At 43.9% G+C, this 25,776-nt stretch overlaps 1 protein-coding gene across 3 annotated transcripts; it reads left to right on the forward strand.

Annotated features, from left to right (window-relative positions):
• LOC126922575 (fez family zinc finger protein 2-like) lies at positions 1–25,509 on the forward strand. 3 transcript variants are annotated; one of them, XM_050735304.1, is made up of 2 exons: positions 1–2,619; positions 22,310–25,509. In XM_050735304.1, the coding sequence occupies exon 2, from the start codon at positions 22,319–22,321 to the stop codon at positions 23,471–23,473; it is 1,155 nt and encodes a 384-aa protein (XP_050591261.1). In that variant the 5' UTR covers positions 1–2,619; positions 22,310–22,318; the 3' UTR covers positions 23,474–25,509. The 3 variants fall into 3 exon arrangements, with proteins under 3 accessions (XP_050591261.1, XP_050591259.1, XP_050591262.1); XM_050735302.1 differs by lacking the exon at positions 1–2,619 and adding an exon at positions 20,204–21,732; XM_050735305.1 differs by lacking the exon at positions 1–2,619 and adding an exon at positions 21,766–22,224.
• Positions 25,510–25,776: the final 267 nt, after the last annotated feature.

A 25,776-nucleotide genomic window follows, 5' to 3' on the forward strand; every position in this document is an offset into this window, starting at 1 on the left:
ACAAACAATGAATTCAGCTTTATATCCCTCGCACTTGAACCTCGGATAAAAGCTTGTTCGATATAAGATTTGTAAATAACGCGTGGCCGCATCCAATCGGATCCCTAATACACCTTCCTACCCTTTAACGCTACAAACAATTCTTTTAACGTTCCGAGAGAAGCCTCGATGGTTAAAGCAAACATTTCGACGTTTAACCAAATTAACGAATAATCAACTTATCGTATCTTTTTACCACCCGCCTGAAATGCCCGTTTTTAATTCCATGTAGAAAAGAACACACATGGAAAAATGTACTCGCGTTTTCCATCCGAGCCATCCCGTTTTTCAGTCTTCTCTCGGTTCCATCGGCGGAGTTCCATAATCCGTTAATCACAGTAGACGCGGAAGAGGGTAGAAAACGGGCGCGTAATCTAAGAAAAGGCGTCGGAGCATTGGCGTCAGTAGAAAGTGGTTGTAAGTGAATGAAAGTGGATGCAAAGGTGGAGGTGTGGTTGCTACGAGGTCGTCTGCCTGGCAAAGCTGGCATGATCCGCCACAGAAGACAGAGGTTTGTCTGTCTTTATCAGCCAGCCAGGTAGAGCCCTTGAAGCCAGCTATGCGTCTCTACCATCGCCACCCCTCAGGAAAAGCCCGCAGGGTGACGGACGCCCACGATTGGCGTGGCTTTCTCAAACGAGGGAGGACATCGTGCACCCCTATTGGCTCCTCACGAATCCATACTCGGTATTCATTCGCTGGCTCATTCGTCGACCCTCGAACCGAACCTTCTCTCTTCCTCTCTATCTCTCCTTTCGCTTCTAACCCCCGCCGGTGTCGAGGCTCGATGCAACTCACCCTTCGTATACCGTCACGGGAATCTTTTCAATGCATTTCACCGCCAGCTTTCACCTTTCGCCGGATATTTCTAAGCAAATATTTTTTTAATAAGCACACCTACCACTCGGTTCGTTAATACGTCTTTTTGCAAGTTTCTCCGTATGTTTCTACGTAAGAGGATGCAAAATTACATTCTTCTGGAAGTATCGAGATGGAATGCCTTGAATTTGAAAAAAACCGAGTTTGTATAGTCGACGAGTGAGATTTAAACGCATCTCAAGAACGTTCTTAAAATCAGTGACACGAAGACAGATGCTTGATGAGATTATTAGCACGAAGGAATCCCATTTTGGAATACAGTTCCGTGTTCGTCTCTGGAGATGGCAAAGCGATGGAATCGCAGAGCGTAATCTCAGCGAGACTGATCAAAGGAGAAAGAGGGATCGATGAAGAGCGTCGAACGCGAGCAAGGAAACTTGGTCGTCGTTCGCCTGCACTTTTAACGTCGCCGCGCTTCGTGTCGCCTTCGTCCCAATTGAATGAGAAAAAAGAGGGAAAAAAATGGGGAGAAAAGGTGGCCCGGCTGTAGCCGTAGAGGAAAAGACGAACGATAGTAGGAGACAGAGTGGAACAGGGATGGAGCATTCCTTGGGGTGTTGCAGCTTATGATCATGCAACGAGATGGGCGTGTTTTTAGGTTGCTCTTTGCTCCGCCCCTAGTACCGCCCCATTGGTGGTTGCTGTTACCTTCGACTCGTGACCTCCCTTCACCCTTCTGTCTGCAGTTGAAACCTCCGTTGGGTTTCGCTAGCAGCCACCGCACACACGTCAGCAGCGGCAAACTCGGCGCCTCCAACGGCAAACGGATCGTTCGTGATCTCCGTCGATCATCTGCCAGGGATCAGCGATCAACCATTTCCACGGCATCGCGAGGAAAAATTTTTGTTAAAGAATCGAGGAAAGTCCGAAGTGATCCGTTGTGTGCTTGGTTCGCTATGAGATTACGGGACAAACGGTGAGAGCGACATCCGGCCGCTGTACACGCGAGCCTATCGTCTGTGCCCAATCAACAGTGTTGTTTCGCTAAAAAGGAAGTTTTAGGAGGATGCAGACGGCATAGAAGATAGCGATGGATTCTAGGAACGGACGTTCCTAACGGAGAAGCCGAGTGGTTGCGACGTTTGACCGGAATGGCTGACATTTGGGCGCTTGGCTACTCTGAAACCTAAACTTTGCAACTTTCCCATCGAAGAATTTCGTTATTCGGAGTGAAAAAGTTCAAATCGCACCTCTAAGTAATACACCTGGTTCGTATCAAAGACTACCAAAGGTTAGCAGGCATTCAATCCGTCGATGTGATGAACGTGAATCGAATAGAGCAACAGGAAATATTAATTTGCTGAGAGGTTCAGTGTCAAGCGTCCCTGCGACAATGGCGCACAGTCGAAAATCGAAGCGAAAAGATTGATCGTGAGCTTTCGATAATGTCGATGGCTAATTTGAGAGACTTTGTTCTAGTAGATGCCGACCTGTCGAGGGTCGTCGCGTATCGTCATGAGTTTCGATGCTTCTTTGAACTGGTGACCCAGAAGAAGTTTCTCGTTTTGCAATGTCGCGTTAGACGAACGAACTGCAAGATCAAGTAGAAAAGACGCTGATGCTGCAACTTCATCGGGAAGTTTGAACTCTGCTCTGGGAGTCCTGTCTGGGTGAAAGTGTTCGGGATTATCGGAGGACCGGAACGTGTTCAGATCACGGAACTCGATTCGATCGGGCTACTACTAAATTTTCACGTATTCTGTAAGTACTTGATTTATTTCCGCTTGTAATATAAATAACTAAGTATGATATAAATAGCTCCTTTAAAAATTATCCTCCGATAAATTTTCTTAAGCAGAGAGTTTGATATCGATGCACTTGTAATATAAATCGCTATTCTTCAAAAATTGCCCTCGAAGGAATTTAATTTCGTAGAGATCTCGATACCGGTTGTGAGACATTATGATCTTTGAAAGGGAATCAGTGATACGTAGATCGCGCATTCAGATTTCGTCAGATTGTACGTACAAAATCAAATAATTTGGAGAGGATTACGATACGGATGACATAGCACAATTAGCCAGATTTTATAAGTGGATGAAACGGAGGAACTTCTTCCCTTCAGGCTGCTAACTAAATGGATTAAAACGCCCGTCGCGCACGAATATCTTGTCGGGCTGACACGATACAAGTACACATTCCATCGCAGAATATATTTCCATCAAGGACACGCAAATTGTCACGCCAATAAATTTCAATAAATTGTAATAGAACATCGGTTGAAAAAAAATCTACGATGTTTTATAAAAGCATGTCTTATCAGCACCCATTGAAATCAATCAAAGCACCTAACAAATCCATAAAAATCCAAGACACAAAACCGTATCAGCGTCGTTCCCATTGGAGCGATTCCTATCCAGGATAAGCGTCGGATCGACGAAGAGCGGTGGAGATCAAAGACCATTTTCGAAATGCTTTCAACGCGCCCGGTAACATGTATCGTGGAGAGAAAATCACACACGTGAAGTTTTTTTTCGTTGACGAGATTCTCTCTAAGAAAGAAACCACCCTGTACACGTACCGTGACGCATTAATCGACGAGTGGCCGTACAAGTGGCACTGGAAATTAGCGAACAATTAGCTCGCCCGGTTTATGTTTTCTAAACAAGCGCGGCCGATCGACGGCCCATTATTTCGAAGCATTCGTGCAACGCGGCTATCAAGCCTACCAACTTACGTACCTACCTACCTCTAACGTGTACGCAAGCTTTACCTAAGTGGCTCGGGGTTCGAGCGTGTCCGAAGTATTCGAGCAGTATTCGAGCGTGGTAGTACTTAGGCTTTTCGAGTATCACGGGGCTCGAAAAGAGGAACACGTTGGAGGGGCTCGGAGAAGGGGTCTTGTAGTGTTTCGTTGCGCTTAAAAGGAGGGGGTTTTACGGAGAGGGTTTCGCTGCAAGGCAGCTTTGGTGTTGCAGCCTCTTCAAACCTCGTGCAAACACTCGGGGACAGGGCGTTCGCCTGGTACGACGATTAATATCCCAATAAGGCCTCGTTCATAGGGCTCACTCGACCAAGCTGCTTCGTTCTTTATTCATTGTATCGTAGCTCCTCCCGCGGGATAAACTGCCCGATACCAGGGTGGTTCCGTCACTTTCTTTCTTCCTTCGTCAGTTTCCTCAGGCTTTTCTTTTATCCAAGGCATGCTAGACGGTGCCTTTTTCGCGCGTCACATGTGCGTGAATTGATTACTTTTTCTGGCACAGCAAAACTACGTTTATGTAAATTCCATTTATTTGAAAGAAATTTTATCTAGTGCCTGATTAAACGAACTCTTGCTGGTTCGATCTATTCATTCGAGGATGAACTCCTGTTATGTGAATTAATTATATGAACTATTTGTCCATCAGCAAGTTCGTATAAACGGAGATCTGCTGTACCTAGAATCGAGATACTTAGAGGCTGATCGTTGATCGGCTGCATCGAGTTTTTAAACGATAAAATAATAAATTCTGATAGCGAATAAAATAATAATTATCGGAATAGTAAAATTAAGAAATTTTGATAAGTTTGACTTCCGAGTAACTCATTTATCATATAGTCGGGTGAATCTGATGTTACAGAAATGCGCTTGTCCTTTTACTGATTAATATGCTTGAAGATTTTACAGAAAGAGATCGGGTTTGTATTCGAATTGATCGCAGTTTCACGACGAAATTGCAGGAAGAAAGAAAGGCACAATTTCATTTCGTTGTATCGAATTTGTCGGTGATCGTAACTGGCGCAGCTGACGAGCAAATTTTACAGCGGGCCACACGATTAGCATACCTATCACGCGTGCGGTGTATGTCATTTATTCGCGAGAGGCCACGGCTGAAACGGCTCGTTGCTATATAGAGATGGTAATTGCAGATCAGACCGCTGAGATGTGGCCACGTATCCCTTCGAATACAGAGATATCGCTTTATTAGTCGATTCTGGTCCCGTTTATGCTCGTGCCCTTATGGTGTTCCGCGTTCGCTGTTTTATTGACAGAGATAAACGAACCTGCCACCGAAAATTTCTCGTTACTCCGACGATGTGTGCTGTTAATTAACAAGTAATGAAAGATTAGAGAAGGGGAAGGCATTCGAGTTTGATGGGGATTATAAACAAGAAAATATCGGTCGTAAATTAATCAGAGATTATTGCTCTTCTAATTGACTGCTTTTCAACGTTTCTTTTTCGGCTAATTTTTAACGAATGAAAATTCATATCGAGAGCAAGCGAAGAATCAACTTCAACCGATATTTTCGTTCTGTAAATATTTGAAATAAGAAGCAATGGAGGTAAGACGGGGGAGATACTCGAATCCGAGGGAGCCCGTGCATTTTCCTCCTCTTTTTCATTTTATTTCTTTCCCGCTCTGGATGCTGAAGTTTCGGGGCATTATTACGCTACTTGATTTCGCATCGTGCCAGCTGTCTCCGATTATTCACCATAGAAATTTTGGGGGATTCGAGTTCAAAGGGGACCCCGCAGTCCTCCGCTAATATTTGAGGAGGCCCCGTGTAGTCTTGGGTCTTACCGGACGTTAAGCTCTAGTTTCTGTTGTACTCTTCCACATTCTTTGCCTTCTACTCGACGTTACAAATTTGTCGAACATCGTCTTGTGTAAATATCAACGCTCTCTCGATATCTTTTCACGTCCTCCCTTCTCCGCCTCGTTTCGATTTCATTTCGAAAATTTGGCGACAAATAGTCGTCGCGCGACAGCCAAGAAACTTCGCTTTGGAATTTTAAAATTCGTTGCGCGCTTGTTAAAGTACCTTCCAAGAGACACCGGCGGAACATTAAAACTTGGGGGAGATCACGCGAGCAGAACTAAGTATTTCAAGTATCCAAACAGGGGTTGAACCGTTCGCGAAGAGACTTCCAAATTTCCTGTCACTTGCCAAAGTACTTTCCATCTTTTGTTTAAATTTCTGCTCGTTGACACCTGCTTTCGCGCAAAACGATTATCATCCCTGTACTCTCGACAAATTCAAACAGCCATTAATAATTTTCACCAACAAAGATGCGTTAAAAAAATGAATTTCCTTGATACGATATCATACAATGCCGAAGGCAATAAACAATCTTCCTTTACCGATCGAAGAACGAACCTTCTTGGCGGAATATTTCACGGATGCGCCAGAGTGTTCCCGTAGCAGGCTCTGTTTTAAACGATCCACGAGCCGAAGACCACCCTTTCCGCCTGTTTTCCTTCCTTCTCTCCCCGTGAACCCGTCTCGCGCCGAGAATCAGCGATAGTTAGCTAGATAGCACTCGCAGCGTTGCAGGGCTTACATCGTGGCGGGTGGATGTCGGTTATACCTGTACGCCCTTTCGTGTCTTAGTATGTTGCCTCTGTATTGGATACCGTGCGTGAACACGTACGACGATATCTGTCTCTAGACGTATACGTGTAGGTGTACCACAGGTTAGTCACTCGCACGGTACACTCGCACTGTTACGCGTACCGAAACACACGTACATACATGCAAGACGTTATCTACCCTCTCGAATTTTGTGTGGGTATGTACGTGCGTTAGATGTGTGCGGCAGTACGTGTGGCCGCGAGGTCGAGGATGGGGCTAAAGGTGGTTGGTATCTTGTTGGAGGGTGAGAAATACGAGCTGGCCACGAAGCTCTTGCAGAGGCCTTGCGTGCACACCGATCGAGCTGCAACGAAGGAAGATAGACAGAGGGTGGAAAGGAAGGGATAGAGCGTGGCTAAGGGTTGCTCCGCCTGTTCGCACCCCCTTCTCGCTGTGCTCTTTAAAAAATTAGCTTCTCGATGCGAGCGCCGGCCGCCACCGCGCTCGCGGATTTTTATCTTGTCGCGTTGCTTTCTTGTTGCTGGCCAGTCAGGTAGCGTGACTGCATTTTTTCACTGATAATTTACGCGCGATGAAACAATCGGGGAATCTATAATTGCTCCCGGGGAATCGTTGATCGTGTAATCTCTCGTTCGGAACGCGAGTTGTTTTCTTCAGTTTGAAAGATTAAGTTGCAGACACTAAAGTTTGTGGGATACAACGTCGATAACGAATCCATTTTGTTAACTGGGGAATTTGTTAACCGGCTTGATGAATCATTGAGCTTTTGAAATTGTTGCCTTTCAATTTAAGGAATAAACGGAATTTTTATGATTTTTGTAAAATGTGCATTTAATTTGAATCAAGGAGTCGTCGAAGAGCGAAGGAATCGTTCAAGAATAAGATCGCTCGAGCATTTTTCCGGCCATCGTTTTTTAATTCGTGCACGTGTAAATACGTCAAAGGGTGCGTATGAACGCGCACAATTGGCACTATGAGACAGGCGCGCACCGTGGGTGTAATAAATCAAGATAAAGTTATGATAAACAAATTAGTCGGCACTGCCGCCCCTCACCGGTGTTATTGTCTATCGTATATCTACCTACAAATTACCAGCCGTCCCGAACACCTCGGGGTAACTGCTACTCGCAAGTCCTGTGCTCGTCGTGTAGTGGTCACATGTACGGGGGTTGGAGAATATTCAAGGGGTAACTCGAAATTAATGCACTACTTCCTCTCTCGGCGTAACCTCGAATTTCATCGTACCAGTGTGCCCTTTGCTTATTCGATGATCCCAGTCTGAGCTTTCAGTGGAACTCCTTTAAAGGCAAATCCTCTCGATTTCTCCAACGATATTTTCAATCGATTTGTCTCATCGTATTCTATTCGCCAAATCAAGATCGATCCCGTAATTTGTTGAATGTTTCTTTTTCTATTTTTTTAAATTCCTACGCAGACCACTAAACGCTAACCGGAAAAAGTAACGAATCGTGGAAGCAACGCGTGTGTCGTTCCTCTGCGATTTCGAATAGAATCGTATCCAATCGGAGAATTCTGAAAAACAAAAAGTTCACCGAGATCAATTTAATTCGGTTCTCCGCGTGGCAGGATCGTGTGTATTCAGCGTGCCTTCGAAAAACGAGGATCGGCCACGCGGCTCGTTCGTTCGCTAATCTATGTAAAATTAATCAACCGCTCCATTTACCCGTTTAGCAGAATCTGCAGCGTCGAATTTCACTAGAACAACGCTCGTGACACCGATCGAGCAATTCTATCAGCTACTCCTCGAAACGATTTTAATTGAACGACGATATTTCGCGGCCTGTTCCATTATCGGCGCGAACATTCGTTGGTAACGAAAGGTGCGACGTATCCAGTCTTTAACACCAGATCAAAGATATCGATTTTCGGCCCAACCCCCGCTGTCCTATCTCGAAACGAACGAAGACATTAATTTGACTCGCTTGCGACGAGTTCGGACTTTATAGTAAATATATACGAGCCGTGGGCAGGTGATGCAACTCTGGCGGATCATCACGGGTCGTTTACTTTAGGTAAAACCTCGTTTCGACTTCCTCGCAGACAGTATTTTCTTACCATTTCTGTAAAAAGCGTTTTGAAAGCAAAAAAAAAAAAAAAAAAAATAAGAAAAAAACGGTAGTCGTGAAGAATATTTTGAACTTCACGTCGGCTAGTTTCAGATCGACAGAAAGAGAAAATCGTTGCCGTCCACAAATGGAAACCCGTTGGCCGGAACGCCACAATGTGGCTGAACATTTCCATAAACGCGTTCCAGCGTGTAGAGGAAAGAGATTCGCCGCGTCGAAATGTGTATCTGGACTATTTATCGGCGTGGCAAGAAAAGTTCCTTCATTCGACTCTGCGTGAAGGTAAGGGGTGGTGTAAAAAGTACTTCACCCGCACGGTCTTCATTTTAATTAGGGAATAAATGCGAGCCATAAAAAAGATGCCACTTGGCCAGGAAAGAAGCTCCGCTATCGCATGATTATCGCGTTAGAAAAAATGTATCTGACACGTTCTATAGAGTTAGAACGGCAGCCAAGAGTTATGAGTTCCGTCGTTGAAAATAATTATATATGTACATAGAAGAAACTTTGTTTGTATTTCTTGCTCGATATTTTATTCCACGCGCATTATATTATAGCTTGAAAAATGAAAGGACGTGGAGAAGTTTGGGGAGGAATTTAGGAATGAACTAATGTTTAAGGAAAACTGCTTCCTCCTTGTCACTTAATTATAGAGCAGATAAGACGCTAAGCAAGGAGGTATGTTTTCACAAGACACGGGAAAATAATAAATTCCCATGTATAGGTGTTAACGTGATGTTGCATGGAGGGCACCGGAGGAGTGTCCAGTCACGCTATGGAAATTATGACGTATTACACGATTGCCTTTTCAACGTCGCATGCGGCTTGCCCGTGCCGTGACTAATAAGCAGATGTAATGCAATTTAACACGCATCGTATTAACGACTGTTTAAGCCGCTATGTTTTTCGATCGAACTTAACCTTGCTTTCCTTTTAATTCTTTTCATCTTCATCTTCGTTATCTTTTCGTCGTGTCCCCTTTTATTACTCTTAAACTCTGTTCAATTACTCTTGAAAATCTTGAAACTTTATTTTGGAATTAAGTTTAGGTTTTAAACTGGAAGCCCTTGCTTTACAGTTTAAGAAGAACTTGGTGGTCGATAAATACCATTAGTAGCTAATTACTCGGCTATTCGGATTATCTCGATTACTTTAATTAACCAACCGTTTTGAATGAACTTCACACGAAGGTTCGCGCGACCTATGCATATGCAAGAGGCCTCCATGTCACCAATTTGCTATTTTAATTTTTATGCGCTCCTCCATTAGCCGACGACCTCGTTCACGCGATATATCTCGCACGCTGATTAAAGTGCATTATCGTGTAAGTATTTTGCGATCCTGCTACGTGAATCTTTTGCGTTACGGGAAACCTTCGTTACAGTGCAATGCGTTCCTTCGACATTTTCTTTTAAATTATCTATCACGAAACTACACATATTTAGACATAATTATGGTAGAAATGGATATGAAATATCATTACGATTACTCGCGCTACAGTATCTGCGAGTAAATGATCTGGTATATGATGGGAAACACCGAATTCCGGAAATGGTGAGACGACTCCTTTCTGTCTGCGCCCCTACTTCTTTTATTTCTTCTAATTTCATTTCACTGTAGATTTGTTTAACCATAGAACGTCATTTTTCGGGCTTTTTCCCACTTAAAATTATTTCACCATTGCAAAGAAGAAATTTGTGCTCGAGTAGAAGTAACAGAGGACGGCTAGAATGTAACAGAAGTTTATGGACGCCGGAAGTTCATGCTTATTCACTGAGCACCGAAAGGGCGACCGGGTATAATTTACGTATAAATTAAGCCGAATGAATCAACGGCAGACGATTAATCGCAATGGCTTGCTCGTGATAATAACAATGCCCGGCTTGTTTACGAGCGGTAAACGAATATATTAGCTTTTTCATTATACCGCCACGTGGACGTGGCCGTGTCTATCGTGTCTACAATTTGCTCGCGATACCTGACTTCTCCTGGTACAAACAATCGCCTTTCGCTTTTTCGTATTTCTGTGTTTATTCCGCGAATACTAACCTACCGCTTCTATTTAAGTTGGCCAGGCAAAACGAAAAAGAACAACTACAAACAACGCGTTGTATTCGACACTTTTTGAGTAACAGTAACTCTAACCGAAAAGCACAAAAACGATAGAATCGAATCAATTTGTCGAAAATATCGTAATTCTCACGATTCATGGTGGTCGAAGGTATGCACGTAAGAAGGGAGGAAAAACTGACAACGGGATATAGAGGGTGGATCGTAGGAAGTAAACAGGCCGTGAAATTACCTTTTAAATATTAGATTATGATTAAATGTGTACCTACCTCGAAGGCACTAAATGTTCACCACTGGTCCCCGCCTCCGCAGCCAGTTCATAAAGCTGACGATGGGGATGGTTTATGGTGGATGAGACTCAAACCTCCCTCTCGAGGGCTATATCGCGATATCAATCAGCTCTCGGCATCAGATAAGATTCGCTGCTCAGGATACTGAGTGCTTTTCAAAACGTGGATGAGGTTTTCTTGTTCGTGTCCTCGTGGACTATCAGCTTCGACGGACCAGGATGAATCCACTCTCGTTAAAACGGCAACTGATAATTTTTTTTTACGAAACGATCTCGACATCCGCGTTCATTCGCATCCTCATATTATCAGGATATCAAAATCATGTTCGATAAAGTTATGAAAGGGGATTTACATAAATACCAATCGATGAAGAACGCTTGCAAGCGAAGCTTGTTATAATCCTCATCAGGTGCGAGATAACGCGACAATGTCGATTTTGTCTGCGGCTAATTGGTATCGTTAATTCACCGTGCATCATAAACGCTCGCGGTAGCACCTTTGGCAATAAATATTCCGACCTCCCCCGTTAGAATTTAAAGGGCCTTTCACACGTGGACGAAGACCGGGACGCATAGGTGAGCATGATGGGCAGGTGTTTATATCCGGCCGGTGTTGCATGCGTGTGCATACATATGCATACATATGCATAAAAAGAAGGATGCCCAGTGGGCATTCTACGCCCACGCTCTCGCTCGTTCTCCGTCTTTCTGTTCCTCTCTGCCGCCTGTCGAAAACCTTCCGTCGCCATAAGCATATGCATTGCTCACTTAGCAAGATTGATATAACCCGATATATATCTGCTATGCCAGCGATAAACGCGTACGGTTGGACGACGTTTGCCGTGTGTGAGTATACGTGTATGCGCGTGGGTGAGTCAGTGTGTTGAAGCGTGCGTGTGCATCCGCAATTACGCGCAAGACGGAATACAGCGAAGGATAATTAATGCAAACGAGGTCGAGTTGGGGAAATTTCGGTTCGACGAGGCACCCGCTGCGAAGGTGAGAAGTGGAATGCTTCTATGTAGAGGAGAAAAAAAAAGCGAGAAGAAGGAGGAATAGAAAGAGAAAGAAACCTGTACAGAAAATATTTACGGGGCCAGGCACGGGCTCATAATGCTCGCCCTCGAGATAAGGAAATTATTCGCGGACAAGTTGCTACGGGCATGTTAAGGAGACGATATCGATCTGGCCAGACGGTTGCTGCAGAAAAATATCCTTTCGCGTTGTTGCTGCCTGTCAGTTCGGTTTCGTGATTGTCTATCTGAGAGAGTAAAGGCGGCATGTGCATCTGTTAAACGAGTTTTATTCGAGTCCCTTGTTGTTTCGAGGGTTCCCGGACTTTTTAACGCTTATTTCGTGAGCCGTACACGTGAATCAAGGTAAACTGGAGATTTCCCGGTGTTTAAGCAATGGAATTTATTTCGTCGACTTTCTAGAAACGATCTTGCCATTTGTGAGAATGATTAATTTTTCGATAAAGCAGATATCAAATTCACGTTACGGATAAATGGTACGAAGAAACTGGCGATATATAGGAACATGGTAAATATTCTTTATCTATGAGATATTTCATGGTGTTTTCTTGGTATTGGCCAACAAGTAGCTTTCACTCGAGTCCCCATGTTAGCGTCCCGTTTAACGGCAACGAGAACTTGGAAGTCTCCGGGGAGAGTTTGCCGACTAAAACCAACCCCTACTGACGATTCGAGGGGCTGCGCCACAATACAAGCAATAACACGTACCGCCCTCTCCCTTCTCTTCTTACAACGTCATCCCCGTCGCCCCGTTGCACGCACCCTCTCTTACCTTAATCGACGAAGGATGATTTGGTCTTAAATAAACTTCTCACCTCCATCGACGTAGACCACATCCCCCTTCCGCGACCCTACCACCCGTTTATCACATAAATCGTCGAGTGGTCACTTTGATTATGGGCTCACCAACCCCGTCTTTTTCTTTATTCGCTTCCTCTTCCTCGTCCTTACAAATTTCGGATTGAATTCGATTACAGAGCAAAGACCGCTCGGTTCTCGAGGGCTTTGCCTGATCTCTCACAGCCGACGTCGCTGATTTGATCTTTGGCTTAATTGTTACAAATCTCAGAAATCACTACAATCGAAAACTCTTTCGTCTAAAACGATTCAGAATTTACATACGATTTTCCTAAATTACAAAATGTCTTAGCTATGGTCTTTTTTTACTCATTTCTTTGACATTACCTACACTTCAAAAAAGGAACCTATGACTTAAACATGGCTGATCTCTTCAATTGATGAACCTCTTATCCTGTTCAGTTGATTAATCCTCTCTTTAATCAACAAATCTCGAGCCATCGAGCTGGAAAGCCGATTTCGAAAAGCGAGGCTGCAAAATTAATCTGACAAAGGTAGTTCCTACGAGAGATGAAATTAGAGCGATCTCGAATTCCGTGTGCACACCTTTGCGGCCAGGCGTAGTCAAGACGGAACGTAAAGACGAACAAAGGATCGATCGAAAGGCGAGCGTTTCAGTACGAGGCGAGACGGTATTATTCATCAGCAGGCGGAAACCCTTGGAAGGTAATAGACCGACATCCGGCCACGTGTCTTTACTACGATGGACCAATGAGATTCGAGACACGGAGGAAAGAGACGAATCTCGTGACCGATCGAGCCGAAGGTCCAGACGAAGCGTCGGCACGCGCCAGAGCCATGGAATTATTCAAATGGAATTCACGAGCCGAGCCAGCTGCTTCGAGCTCGATCAAAATTGGGGGAGTGGGTCGTACGAACGACACTTTTTGTGTGTCGTATGGCTGTTTCTCCGTCTTCGTTCATCCCGTTTTCATCCTCCGTCGCTCGTTGTACTATACAGAGTAGATTTATCGTTGAAAGGGAATCAGGGTTTTTACCCTTTCACTGGTAGATTATTTTATCCGAAATTAGAAGATGTAAGAAAGGTTTCTTGAAGTTTATGCAAACTAAGATTTTTACGAACTTAAATAAAGAAATAATTTCTACGCACAGATTAAAAATAACGAGTAGCTACTGTAATTTAGATACTTCATACGTTCCTTACGTGCATCCTGTGCATTTTCATATCATTAGATTCTCCGTAAATGCATAAACCTCTGTGCATTACTTATAAGAAAGAAGTCTAAACGAATCAACTCAGACAGAGTCTCGATTGCTTTTCGACCACGCATGGCAAGCACTTTTCATTTCGACGTTGAAACGAGACCTGTCTTCTCCTTCCCAGATCCTTGAGAAGCGAAGAAAAGCCAAGGATCGTTTCGCGAGTAAATATAACAGACCGTTCAATGCTGTGTGTCTTTTCCAATTTTTCTGAGTAAACCATTTCCGCAAGGGTCTCTCCCTTATCGTTTTCCTTGGTGTTTGAACGTTGGGAGAACGAAAGGAGAAAGCTGAGAGAGAACGTGAAAGAGGCGGGTGAGGTCAGAAAGCGAATTGCGACATTTAATACGTAATATTCCATATAATCTTGTATGAAAAGCTTTGCGTTATGGTTCGCGGTAGGATAAAGACGGGGGAGAGAGAGAGACAGACAGACAGACAGGAAGAGAGGAAGAGGGTGATTTCTCGAGGGTGGCCAAGAGACGGTTAAAGGCATTGAGCCGTCCAAGCCACTCGCGAGAACTCCGAACTCTCTGCTCCTGCGTTCTCCGCTAAAAACCCCCGGGGGTTGGGGGTGGCAGATGGCAGCCGTCGGACTAGTTCTTTCCAACACTTTAACCCGTCAGAATCGGTAGACACTTAACCCCTAGAAGGGGATACGTGCGATCAACGATCGTAACAAGACGTCTTTCACACATCTTTCTCTTGATGTCTAAAATTTGTTAACGAATTTAACGAGTTCATGCTTGATATATAGGGCATCGTATATCGTTACTTAATATTTCTAAATAGTTAAAGTGCTAGTAAAAGATTGGAAAAATTTGCTCACTGAACAAGGCTTGAAACCTTAACGCTTTAAATACAGCTATCCTGAATAGATAATGATATTAGATTTGTCATTTTGTAACGTTTAAAGGAAAATGTTAACAAAAATGTAGCCATACTTAAAGGGTTGAACAGTCCTTTTATCGGAACTTCAATTCTGAACACTATGGTATAATAATAATATCGATGAATTTCTGATAAATTAAAGTTGTACATAATCGGCGAGAGCACTCGATCAACTTGAAAATGATGGGAGAAGTTCATAATTTCGTGGACGGAGAAGGACGATGATAGAATGGAGGGACGAGTGATTGAGACACGCCGTAAGACAGGTTGAATCGAAGCTACTCCAATCGTGGAAGGTCTCAGTAATCGATTCGAGTAGCAAGGAAGTGCGGTTTCGAGGGGCTTCGAATGGCGGTTCGCCCGGCCAGGAGTGTGTTGTTGGCGGATTTGACGTGCTTATCAATGGATCACAGATGTAATAGGCTGCACGCACCCCAAATCGACCACATAACTGATATCTGATAAGGAACCAATAGCCGTGACGGGATTTGCGTGTGACTATTCATGCCTTAGCTCCCTTCGCTCGACTTGTTTGCTCGTTCGTGCCGTAGGAAATTTATTTCGCGATTTCGAGAAACACGGCATAGGACGGTAAACTTCGACTCGATCGTACGCTATCCTGGAAAAGTAGGAGAGACGTGCCACGGTGTTTCGTCTCGACTCTATCCTCGTATTAAATTCACGGTTTTGTCGATGGCCCTGGAACGACGACGTCCTCGAGCAATTCCTCGCGTCGTGAAAATGGCACATTGCGAATTTATTCTTCGATAACCAAATATTTCAGTCGGTCCTCTGCTAAATTATTTCAAATAACCTTCGCCTTTACCGTGATTCATTATGCAAATATTTCACCGGTAGTTTCATGTTAAGAACATTTATAAATGATCGAAGAACAGAAATTTCAAAAATTACGTTTTTTAATAGTGATGGCAAATAAATGTCGAAACGATAGTCATTAGCCACGTTAAAATAAAAGGTAGAAGGGTTAAGAAAAGTTAGAAGAGATTTGAAAAGGTTAGTCGAAGCGTTTGGCGTTTGGAAAGGAGGCGTGTTCCGTCATCTGGCATTCCGTTTCTTTCAAAGGAAAATACGATACCGCGGAGGCTGATCATTTTAAAGGTGGACTATAGACTCGTCATCCGGCCGGGCACGCGCCACTCAAGGATACTCCCTCATTCACCATCAGATGATTCTTGAAGACGTGGATAAGTATATCGTACGAGGCAAATGGCACGCAAGACTTCCGGTGCCACCCCTATCCATCCTCGCAGTACCCCCCCGCTGGTGTCGAATTTGGTCCATTCTTCCTTCGAAAATCGTGATCGCGATTCAATAGCGTGAACGGAAGCGGCGGAAGGGCGCTCGCAGACGTACGCCACCGTTTGTGTATACGCAGCGTGCCTTACGAAAAACCTCTTTTGTAATGTACATTGTCTAGGGAAGTGGGGGGAGACGGCTGGGAATATGAATGGAGAAACAGAGCTCTATAAGAATCGTAAACTCGACCGCGATAAGGAATTGATTCGTTTTTCGAGGCCTCTGCTATATATTAATTAACGAGATCCAAATATATGAAATTTTATATAATTTTTAGTAGTAGGTACTTCGATGTAACTACGAAAATTTGGTACGACGAGAATTAAGCGTATAATCTGATAAAGAACGAAAATAATTTTTGTGTACGTAGGTAGCTTATTTTATATATTTTATTTTAGACATTGTGAAATTATTAAAGTGTAATTATTTAAAGTATTATTTAAGAGCAAATTTTTCAAGACGCCAAAAAAATTCTTTATGGCGCGATAAGCCATAATTTTGTATTTTTACATCACATGAAAGATTTGGTTCTACGTATGTTTTGCTTGAAAAGATTCCTGAAAAGTCACTGTACGTTTACAGCCCGCAGGAAGCCGAACGATCATAGACTCAAGCGAGTCGATAATAATTTGATTTCTCCCATTGCGAGAGTGAACGATTCCCATCGCAGCCGTGGAGTTTCTCGACAAAACGAGCGCAACGCAAACAGGCCGTCTGTGGGGTGACTGAATAGGCCGCGAAGTGACAATGGCGGTACCAATTGTTTTCCTGACTTTTATCCCACTTATTATTCCGCGAGACTATTATGATCGTCGTTGGCGATCGTCATTATGTTTGACGAAGGCCGACAATCTCAAGTTACGCGGCCATTGTCAGCGGGGTGCAGCAACGACGCCGAAAATGCAAAATGAACGCGCACAGACGGTGAATCGAGGCGCCCGCTGTGGCGATCGTGAACTCACGTAGCCAAACGGCACGTGTGCACTTTTATACTTAATGGATGGCCTCCTGCGTGCTTGTTTTTCTATGAATCAATAGCCTAGAAACTATTAAGATCGAACAGTTATGTTAATAAATTAATTTCACTCTTTCCAATTCTCGTAATTCTCGTAAACGTAATTTCGACGATAGTGAATCGCTGTTTTTGGCAAAGAATATTGCTAAAGTCGATAAATGGTAAAAACATTATACAAAAATATATTTCCGTTAGTTTAAATAAAAAGTCAAAAACCGTTGAGAGCCAACGAGAATACTAGGACTAAACTTAAGGGCAGAAACGAGAAGGACGAATCGGTGATAACGAGGTGTTCCAACCGGGAGTTGAAACGCCACGAGGCGAGGGGTAATAAACCCCCGTAGACTGCGCAGCTGTGAACCCCCCGCCAACCATGCTCGACTCGACGATACGTCGAACTATGTGAATTCGAGATGCATCGAGCCCAGTGGGATTCGTTGCCATTTTGGAAAGCCGCTCGTATTCATACAGCCACGCACGTGGGCGCCAATTTTTTTTCGACCCTTGCACGCTTGCTCATACGCAGGGCTCTCTGGAATCACTTCGTTTTCATTTTAAACAATGCGCCTTTTGTTGAGCGCTCAGTTTTCCTACTGAAATTTTGTCTCTGCCAAGCTCTTTTTCTGTAAACGACGAGAATCTGAAGAAATCTGAGAAATTCATAGCATCTCAATATTTCCATTAATCTCCACGCATGTTGCCAAAATTGTACTTGAAGTTTGACTCGCGAATTTAGAACGATCAGATATCGTGTTGCACGGAAGGTAATTTTCAGGCATTATCGGGATATGTCGTTGGGAAACACACGGTGCAACGTTGTTCGACGGATAGAATTAAACTTGGTGGAACGGCCGCAAAGTTCCTTAAAATTAAGCCATTCCCCCGTACACGATTCGAGAGCAGTCGAGGAGCAAAGTAAACGGCGCACAACTGAGCGACTTAATTCAGAATATACCGGCGGAATATAACACCGGGGTACCCACCGCTTTCCGATTCGTGCGAGGCGACTCGCAATTTATTCCTCTTCGCCTCTCTTCGCCTCTGCCACCACCACTCTCCAATTAACTTTGAATCACCCTCTCCGCGAATCCTCTCCTCATAACGCGAAACTTCGAAATCAGGAGTCATGGTGCGTTTAAATTCCCCGGGAAAAAGAACGCACGAGATCGTTTTCATTTCACCCTCGTTTCTACTTACAACTGCAATTCAAATTCCGGCCGGTTTACCACCCTCGCGACCGAACACAAAATTTTGTTTTGTCTTTTATTGTCTGTTCTCTCTTCTATTATGTATCTAGTCGTGGACCCAAGATACTTTTCTCTTTCATATTAAATATTTTTAAATAGAGAAAATGGAAAAAAGTAATACATTTTTTGTCGAGAAATTCGACCCCCTTACAAAGTTTCTAAGCCGACTAATTTTGGAATCGGCTTACGCGACATACGTTGGATGTACGGGACAGAAAGGGCGGGTTTGTGGCCGAGTTATGGGACAGAGGATAAGCAAGTGGGTATGTATTGTGCCTCCTGTCATCCTCAGTCGAGCTTTCGTTACCCCAAATGCTAATTATATGTCAACTGTTCACGCGCCATATCATGGAAGACCGGGTGTCACGGATGGAACAATAAGGGTGGCTCGAGCTAATGGTCCTCTTCCACACCAAAGACGTCTCCCGGACCTTGAGACGTTCTAATAAAAATTACACAATATCTGGCAGCTTTGCGCGCGAAAACTGCGTCGTTTCATTCGCATCAGATATAAAGAACCAGCTTTTTATTTGAAAGAAAACGTGTTTTTAATCGGCTTGTTCTTGTCACATCCTGTGTTTCCTTTTTTCTCTGTCAAAGTGACAGGTGATAATGTGTGACATATTTTTACGCTATCATCCATGGTTAAGCAACGATTGTAATAAAGTTAAGCGACAAAATTCGTTCGGTTCATTTCCTTATCGCCACTTAAGGGAAAAGAGCGATAGGCGTGTGACCTCATGAGCGGGTATTATTCGCAGAAGGACTTGCTGATTGATGCACTCTGTACACGCAAAACTCCCATCCGCCCACTTTCACCCCTTCCGATTTGGAATGTTCATATTGGGGAGTCTCGCTGTTTCGAATCATCCCTGCTTACCGTTTTGGGGTTAACTGATTTTATCTTGATAAACGTGTATCTACTTTCACGATGTCGCATTACAATTTTACACATTTTATTGATGTTTCCTGCGTTGAACGTTGCATCAAAGGGTAGTTGGTTACGAACTGAAGTGATTATCGTCGTGGCGGAGACAACGAAGAAGCAAATGGAATAAGAAAATGAAAGGTTGATCGTCGGAGCGTAGGAGAGGAGATAATTAATGGGTCGACAACGGGGCGGGTAAATTTGCAAAGCCATTTCAAGTTTCTTCGAGCTCCTTCAACTTTCTTCGAGTTCCAGCGATTCGCTCGTCGTCGTTTGATAGTTTACTGTAGGTGATTGAATTCTTCGGACGATTTGTAATCGCATCGGTAAACTTTGTACATTTAACGCCAACCTCACCTGACGGGGGTGCTCCCGTGTTCATCGAGTGGCTCACGAAAGCCGGGTATCGTTTCAGCCCTTCTATCGACCACGCGAACGTCCTTCGCGCGTTCCGAACATTCGCTGGTACTCGCAACTTCGACAAGCGTATAAACGACCCTCGAAAAATTCCCATCGATCTCACGTCATTGTAAAAACATTTAGAAGGTACTTAACAGATGTTCAGATGATAGAGAATAAAAAGGAAAACGATTTGCGCGATATATTGGTGTACAAGATTGATGAATATTGGATGCACACGAATGAACGAAAAATTAACAAATTTCACGCAGATCGATTCCAATGGAGCAAGAAGGAAGCAAAATGGTCCCAAAGTAGGGTCGGCCATGCTTCAGTCGATATTGAAGTAAATTGGTAGAATTGTCGGCTGCCGCAAGGAGCAACACTGATTACCTCGGCCGCTCGTTAAGTACTGTAACAATACTAACCCCCACCACATCCCATACGACTCTCCCCTCTCGTGTCACTTTTCCGAGGGTGATAGATCCGTTGGCCAATCCTGTCGCCTCCATCCCCACCGTTTACCCTGCATTTTACGTCTTCTTCTCACCCCGGCTCGACTGCGACGGGTTACAAAACGGCAAGTGACGATAAGCCAGAATGAGAAGGAGAATACACCGAATGGTTGTCTCTAACTCTCTCTAGAGCATCGCGGACAAGGAAGGAGTCAGTGTGACACGCTCAGTGTAGAAGAGAAAGAGAGAGCGTACGTTTGAATGGTAAAAGCGAGGACATGGTGTAAAGAAGACGCAAAAGGAGAAGAAGGCGCAGAAGAAGAGAGCAAGAAAGAAAGTAACGCAGAGGGTGAGAAGGGGAATGAAAAAGACAAACGAAGTAAAGGCAGAGAAGAAAAAATGCAAAGAATAGACGGCATGGTAACTTGTTCATTAAGAGGGAAAAAGTTAGAGACTGTGAGAAAGACGTTCGAAAGAAACTACATAGGGAGGAGAGAGAACAGAGGGTGGAAATCGAAGTTAGCATGGAAGAAGGAGGGTACGAGTCGTAACTTGCATTTGGAAGCGCTCGAAGGCACATAATCATATCCTTTGTCATTTAAGTCGACAGTTGCTCGGCTCCATGGCGATGAAGTCGACGTCTACGGTTTTCTATAGGTCATAGGGGCGTTTCGGGGGTGCGCGAGGAGATCGTTTCCCTTCTCGAGTCTCGCTTCTCACACTGGTCTTGCTTTTCCACTCCTTGTTCCCCGGTTATTAGGGCTGCCTTTCGCTGTGGGACAATCGAAAGGTACCAGCTAATGGGCGGAGCTTTTGGGCAGGACCACTGCGTCATATTCCACCCTATCGACGGCAGTTCGGTATTTCCACCGTTTCTGGAAGCATGCATTTTTCATCGTGGTTAAGCACCACGTTTGCTTTCTCTCTGATATCGAACATTTTACCGTACTCTCTGAAATTTTCTCGTTCTACCGCACTTATTAACTTTACATTTTTCAAATTAATTTTTTGTCGCGTAAGATTCATTGGTTTTTTCGGAGTTTCCCTCCTTTTTTTTGAAGAGAATCGTAAAGTTCGATGAAACAGAAGCGGGTGTATTACGAAGCCACCAGCCAGCAGTCCTATCCAATTCTAACCGTCATTCCAAGTCCAAACATAACGCTATTCTACGGAGCAAACATTTCTACTTTTCGACGTGCAAACCTTCCGTGATACCTCGGGGAAGCTTGCTCTTCAACTGTGCTGACCATTTCGCGACTCATTCAGCCCCGCCATTCATTCCCCGTGTCCATGTTGCACATGCTTAATGGCTACCTGTATATTCATGCTGTTTTGTGCGCGAATCAACATTCAAATTGCGTATGCATATGTGATTATATCGAACGATAGCGTTGCCTATACACTTAACGATTTATCATTTTTTAAATAATCAGGCTTCCTTTTGATTCTGTTTGGAAATCCATTCGAAGCAATGAAAAAGAAGAATGAAACTAAACGACTTTTATCAGCGTTTAACTTGGAGACGAAGTGCGAAACACAGCATTCCCTTGTCGCCGTTCGACGTTTGTCAGCCCTCATCGTTCAATGCGGAACGTACTTTTTTTATGTCAACACGAGGGCCAATTGAGTGGATATAATAACGGTACCACATGTTTCATTCGGATTCGCCGACATGTGGGTTCCGTTCCGCTAGTTCTCTCCGTGTACGTGCACTAAAACACTAACAGACTTCTGCGAAGGGAGGATCGTAGCGACCACGTAACGACAGTCCTTGGAGTCATCAAATTGATCGCCATGATTTGGCTACTCCCCCATTATACGACTGTTAAAGCCTCGTGTACACTACGTTCCTTCTCGGCAATTGCATCAGTCGATTCGGTTACGATGGATTTTTAAACATCGTTCTTTCTTCCTCCTTCCATTCCTACTTCTGGCCACCCACTCGAATTCTTAAAGTCGTAAAATTATAATTATCGTCGAATCTGTCGTATCCTCGTTATAAAAAATTATCGATGATTTTGAAATTAGAGAAAAAATATAATCGTCTCAAAGAACCTGTTTGCTTTGCGTAACAATGCATAATGTTGAAACCCCAGATGCTTGTTGAAACAAAAATTTGAAGATTTAGATTTATCTGTACCACAAACGCCACAAATTAGCGTATTCGACTCGTAAATGGATCTTCAGATATAGGGGTGGGTTCGTCACTGTTATCGACCGTAAAAACAAATTAATTGATCCACGGAAAAATTAACTGATCCTGGTACGTCTTCGTTTCAGGTCTCTATCATGCAACCGTTCTCAACCGGCAGTACAATGGCGACCGAAACACCGACCAGTCTTCCGCCAGAGAGGGTTACTTCACCCGCGCCCTGCAAGAACTTGACCTTCTCCATCGCTAAAATCATGGAACCGGACAAACGTCTTACCGAGCAGAGCAATAATCAGCAAACGACACCGCCGCAACCTCCACCGCCTAGCATTCCTTCGTTAACTTATTCCGCGCATTTGGAATCGGCCTTCAAGAAATACGTGCCAACGTTGAGGCATCAGAATCTCTTGCAACCCTATTCTCTTCTCTATTATCATCCGAATTCGTTGTTGAGTGCCTTTCCAGCACCACCGCCCACTACACCCACCGTTCCGCAGAATTCACCGCCACCAACCACCATTCAAAAAGCTTTCTCGAAAATGAGCTTAACAGCGATTTCAGCCGAGAGCCAACGCGAGAAGAAGAGTCCCGGACCACGGAACAACGAACTCAACACGACGAACAAACAGAAAACGTTCACCTGTCCCGAATGTGGGAAGGTGTTCAACGCACATTATAATCTGACTAGACACATGCCAGTTCACACGGGAGCTCGACCGTTCGTCTGCAAGATCTGTGGCAAGGGCTTTCGCCAGGCGAGCACCCTGTGCAGGCACAAGATCATCCACACAGCGGAGAAGCCGCACAAATGTCCGACATGCGGCAAAGCTTTTAACCGAAGCTCGACACTGAACACCCACAGGCGCATCCACGCCAATTACAAGCCGTTCGTCTGCGAGTACTGCGGCAAGGGGTTCCATCAAAAGGGGAACTACAAGAATCACAAGTTGACGCACAGTGGCGAAAAGGCCTATAAGTGCAACATCTGCAACAAGGCGTTCCATCAGATCTACAATCTGACCTTTCACATGCATACTCACAACGACAAGAAGCCATTTTCTTGCAAGATCTGCGGCAAAGGATTCTGTAGGAATTTCGATTTGAAAAAACACATGAGAAAATTACACGATACCGGATCACCTGTATTAAATAGCCTAGGTACTTCATCGCAAAGTCACAATCAACAGTCTGGTTACGCGTCGGTACAACACGGAGCCGGTGGCCATTCGTTCGTCAATCCTTTCTTGCTACCACCGCCTGGTACTACGAGTTATCTCAGCAAAATGTTGTGACAAGGCGACGGTATTAATTACCCGAGGAAGACACAGTGTCCTTTGATCCTCGGAGCACCCTGTTACACGGGGGACATCGGCCAGTTGACGCAACCCTCGAAATGAAGAGACCTTCATGAGGAAGATGTCGATGATTAAAACACGCATATAGAGGGTGAAACTGGAAATAGACGAATATAAATCGTCAGGTTCTCACGATGAAAGTAAGTTGTTTCCAATACGGAGGCTGAGGGGAGATACCAAAGACGCGGCAGAGACTTCGACAAATGGGGAACGTGTACGTACGTGTTACTGCATCCTTTCGAGACAACCAACTACCTCATCTACAGCATCCAAATTGTAGGAGATTATTTCTGTTTTATCTTAAAGCTAGTCTCAGGTCTTTTTCGTCAGGAAACGAAATCATTCCCAACAATTTCTTTCGGATATCTCGTTTAGAAACTGTTTTTTAACCAGACAGAACTTCAGCACCGAAATGAATACATCTGTATTGAAAATTCTCTCGATCACGATTGCCAAGTGAATTATCAAGCGATTGAGAACGATTCACAGAATCGTAATAGATAGAAAAATCGTTTTAAAATTGTTCTAAGTTAAGTAAGCATAGAAAAAAGTCTTTTGGGAAAAGGAGCTGGCAAACAACGATATAGGTGCGTTCATTTAGAAAAATTTCCCCGGTACGGAAGTAGGAATATTCTTAACTTAGAGAATCGGAATCGGACAACGCGACGGCCAATGTAAAAATGCCGGGCAAACAGCACGAATAATCGAATTAGACGATTCGTCGCGGACAATTCTGCCAGGACAATGATATTTTAACCGAACGAGCAGTTGCCAGCTGCAAAACACGGATTGAATATGTCGGAGAACGCAAATAATCGGTCGTATAGAGCGAAATAAACTACACTGGGAGGTAAATCAACAGATAGACAGAGGAATCAGGGATATATAAACGTGTATTGGCACGAACGTTATATCGGACAGCGGGTCCCCCATGACATCGGATTAATCGTCGCATGAGAGCTCAATCGGTGGTATCCTGTGAGAGATGATTACTTATTTATGTAAATATTTGTAAATATTTGTACCTGTGACAGAGAGTGATTTCGTTACAGCGCCATTAATGTCGGTGCGCAGGGATTATTATCGACGATAGAAAGAGAAAAAAGAAAACGAGCGATATGGAAAAGTCGTAACGGCTGTGTGTATCGTCGTGACGATTCGATCGAAACGAGAAGATGAGAAGGAGAAAATTTCGCCCGAATCGGGGCGCGTCTTTTCATTTCTCTTCTCTCGCGTAGGAAGCTCGCATAGGAGCTTCCCTGCGGAAATAAGCGTAGAGCAACGTACACACGCGTTGGACGCATTATCTTTATCTATACTTAGGCGAAATGTATAAATCGGTGTGATAGTAGCTTTTAAGTGACGCGTAGCGAGAACGTGCAGAAAACGTTGGCCATTAATTAATATCCGTTGTAAAATAACGCTTAGGTACGTTCGCGATCGATTGTTGGCCATCGAGTTACACGCGGTCGTTTTTAAGAGCTTTTGCAATAGAGAAAACGAAGGGAACAGTCGCTCGCTGTTCTCTGTTTTCGTGCGTGTATTTCATTTTCATTATGCATTTTTATTTACCTCTTATGATTTTTCAAATCGTACTATTTCACTTTCTCTTCCTCTTCTAGTTTGCAGAAGATTTTATCGGGAATTAAACGCATTCTCTACTGGTTTATCTTAATTTCTTCAATTACTATTGTTCCTTTTTATTTTTTGGAACGGAGTTTAATATATTCGAACGCAGTTGAAACAGATTCCTCCAGGGAGAACTTAATCGATTCGTATTTCATGTTTCTACCGTACGGACTAGATAAGCAGCCATTAACGACGAGGCGAATTAATTAAGCATGATTAACGGCGAAAATAAAGAAACGTTATATATGTAGATAATCGGTAGAGTAGATGAAAATGCATATGTATGTGTCCCCTATTGTAAATATGAATCGATCCAATGCAATAAAATCATCGATACCAATGAATCGTCGCTCGTCTCATTTCACACCTTCTTCGCACACATCATGATCTTACATTTAACGTATCTACACGTCCTTTAATCCTTCACAATCTTTCAATAAAGAGTCCATACGTGTAATATCGTTTTATAGAGTCTTATAGAGGCGCAACAAAATTTGCAACGCCGTCGTAATACAGTTAAGAGCATCGATTGGCCTACAGAAGCGAGAAAAGAAGGCCTAACCCCGGTGTAATGTACGAAACGAGGGTAGAAGAGCGTTCTAATCTCTCGG

This window comes from Bombus affinis, chromosome 12, assembly GCF_024516045.1.
Source record: "Bombus affinis isolate iyBomAffi1 chromosome 12, iyBomAffi1.2, whole genome shotgun sequence".
NCBI lineage: Eukaryota > Metazoa > Arthropoda > Insecta > Hymenoptera > Apidae > Bombus > Bombus affinis.

Bases quoted from the DNA above. Each gene is read 5' to 3' on its own strand.
- LOC126922575 (XM_050735302.1), top strand. From the start codon at position 21,679: ATGTTTCATTCGGATTCGCCGACATGTGGGTTCCGTTCCGCTAGTTCT. The intron at 21,733-22,309 runs GTACGTGCACTA...TCTTCGTTTCAG, and splicing joins GTTCCGCTAGTTCTCTCCGT to GTCTCTATCATGCAACCGTT.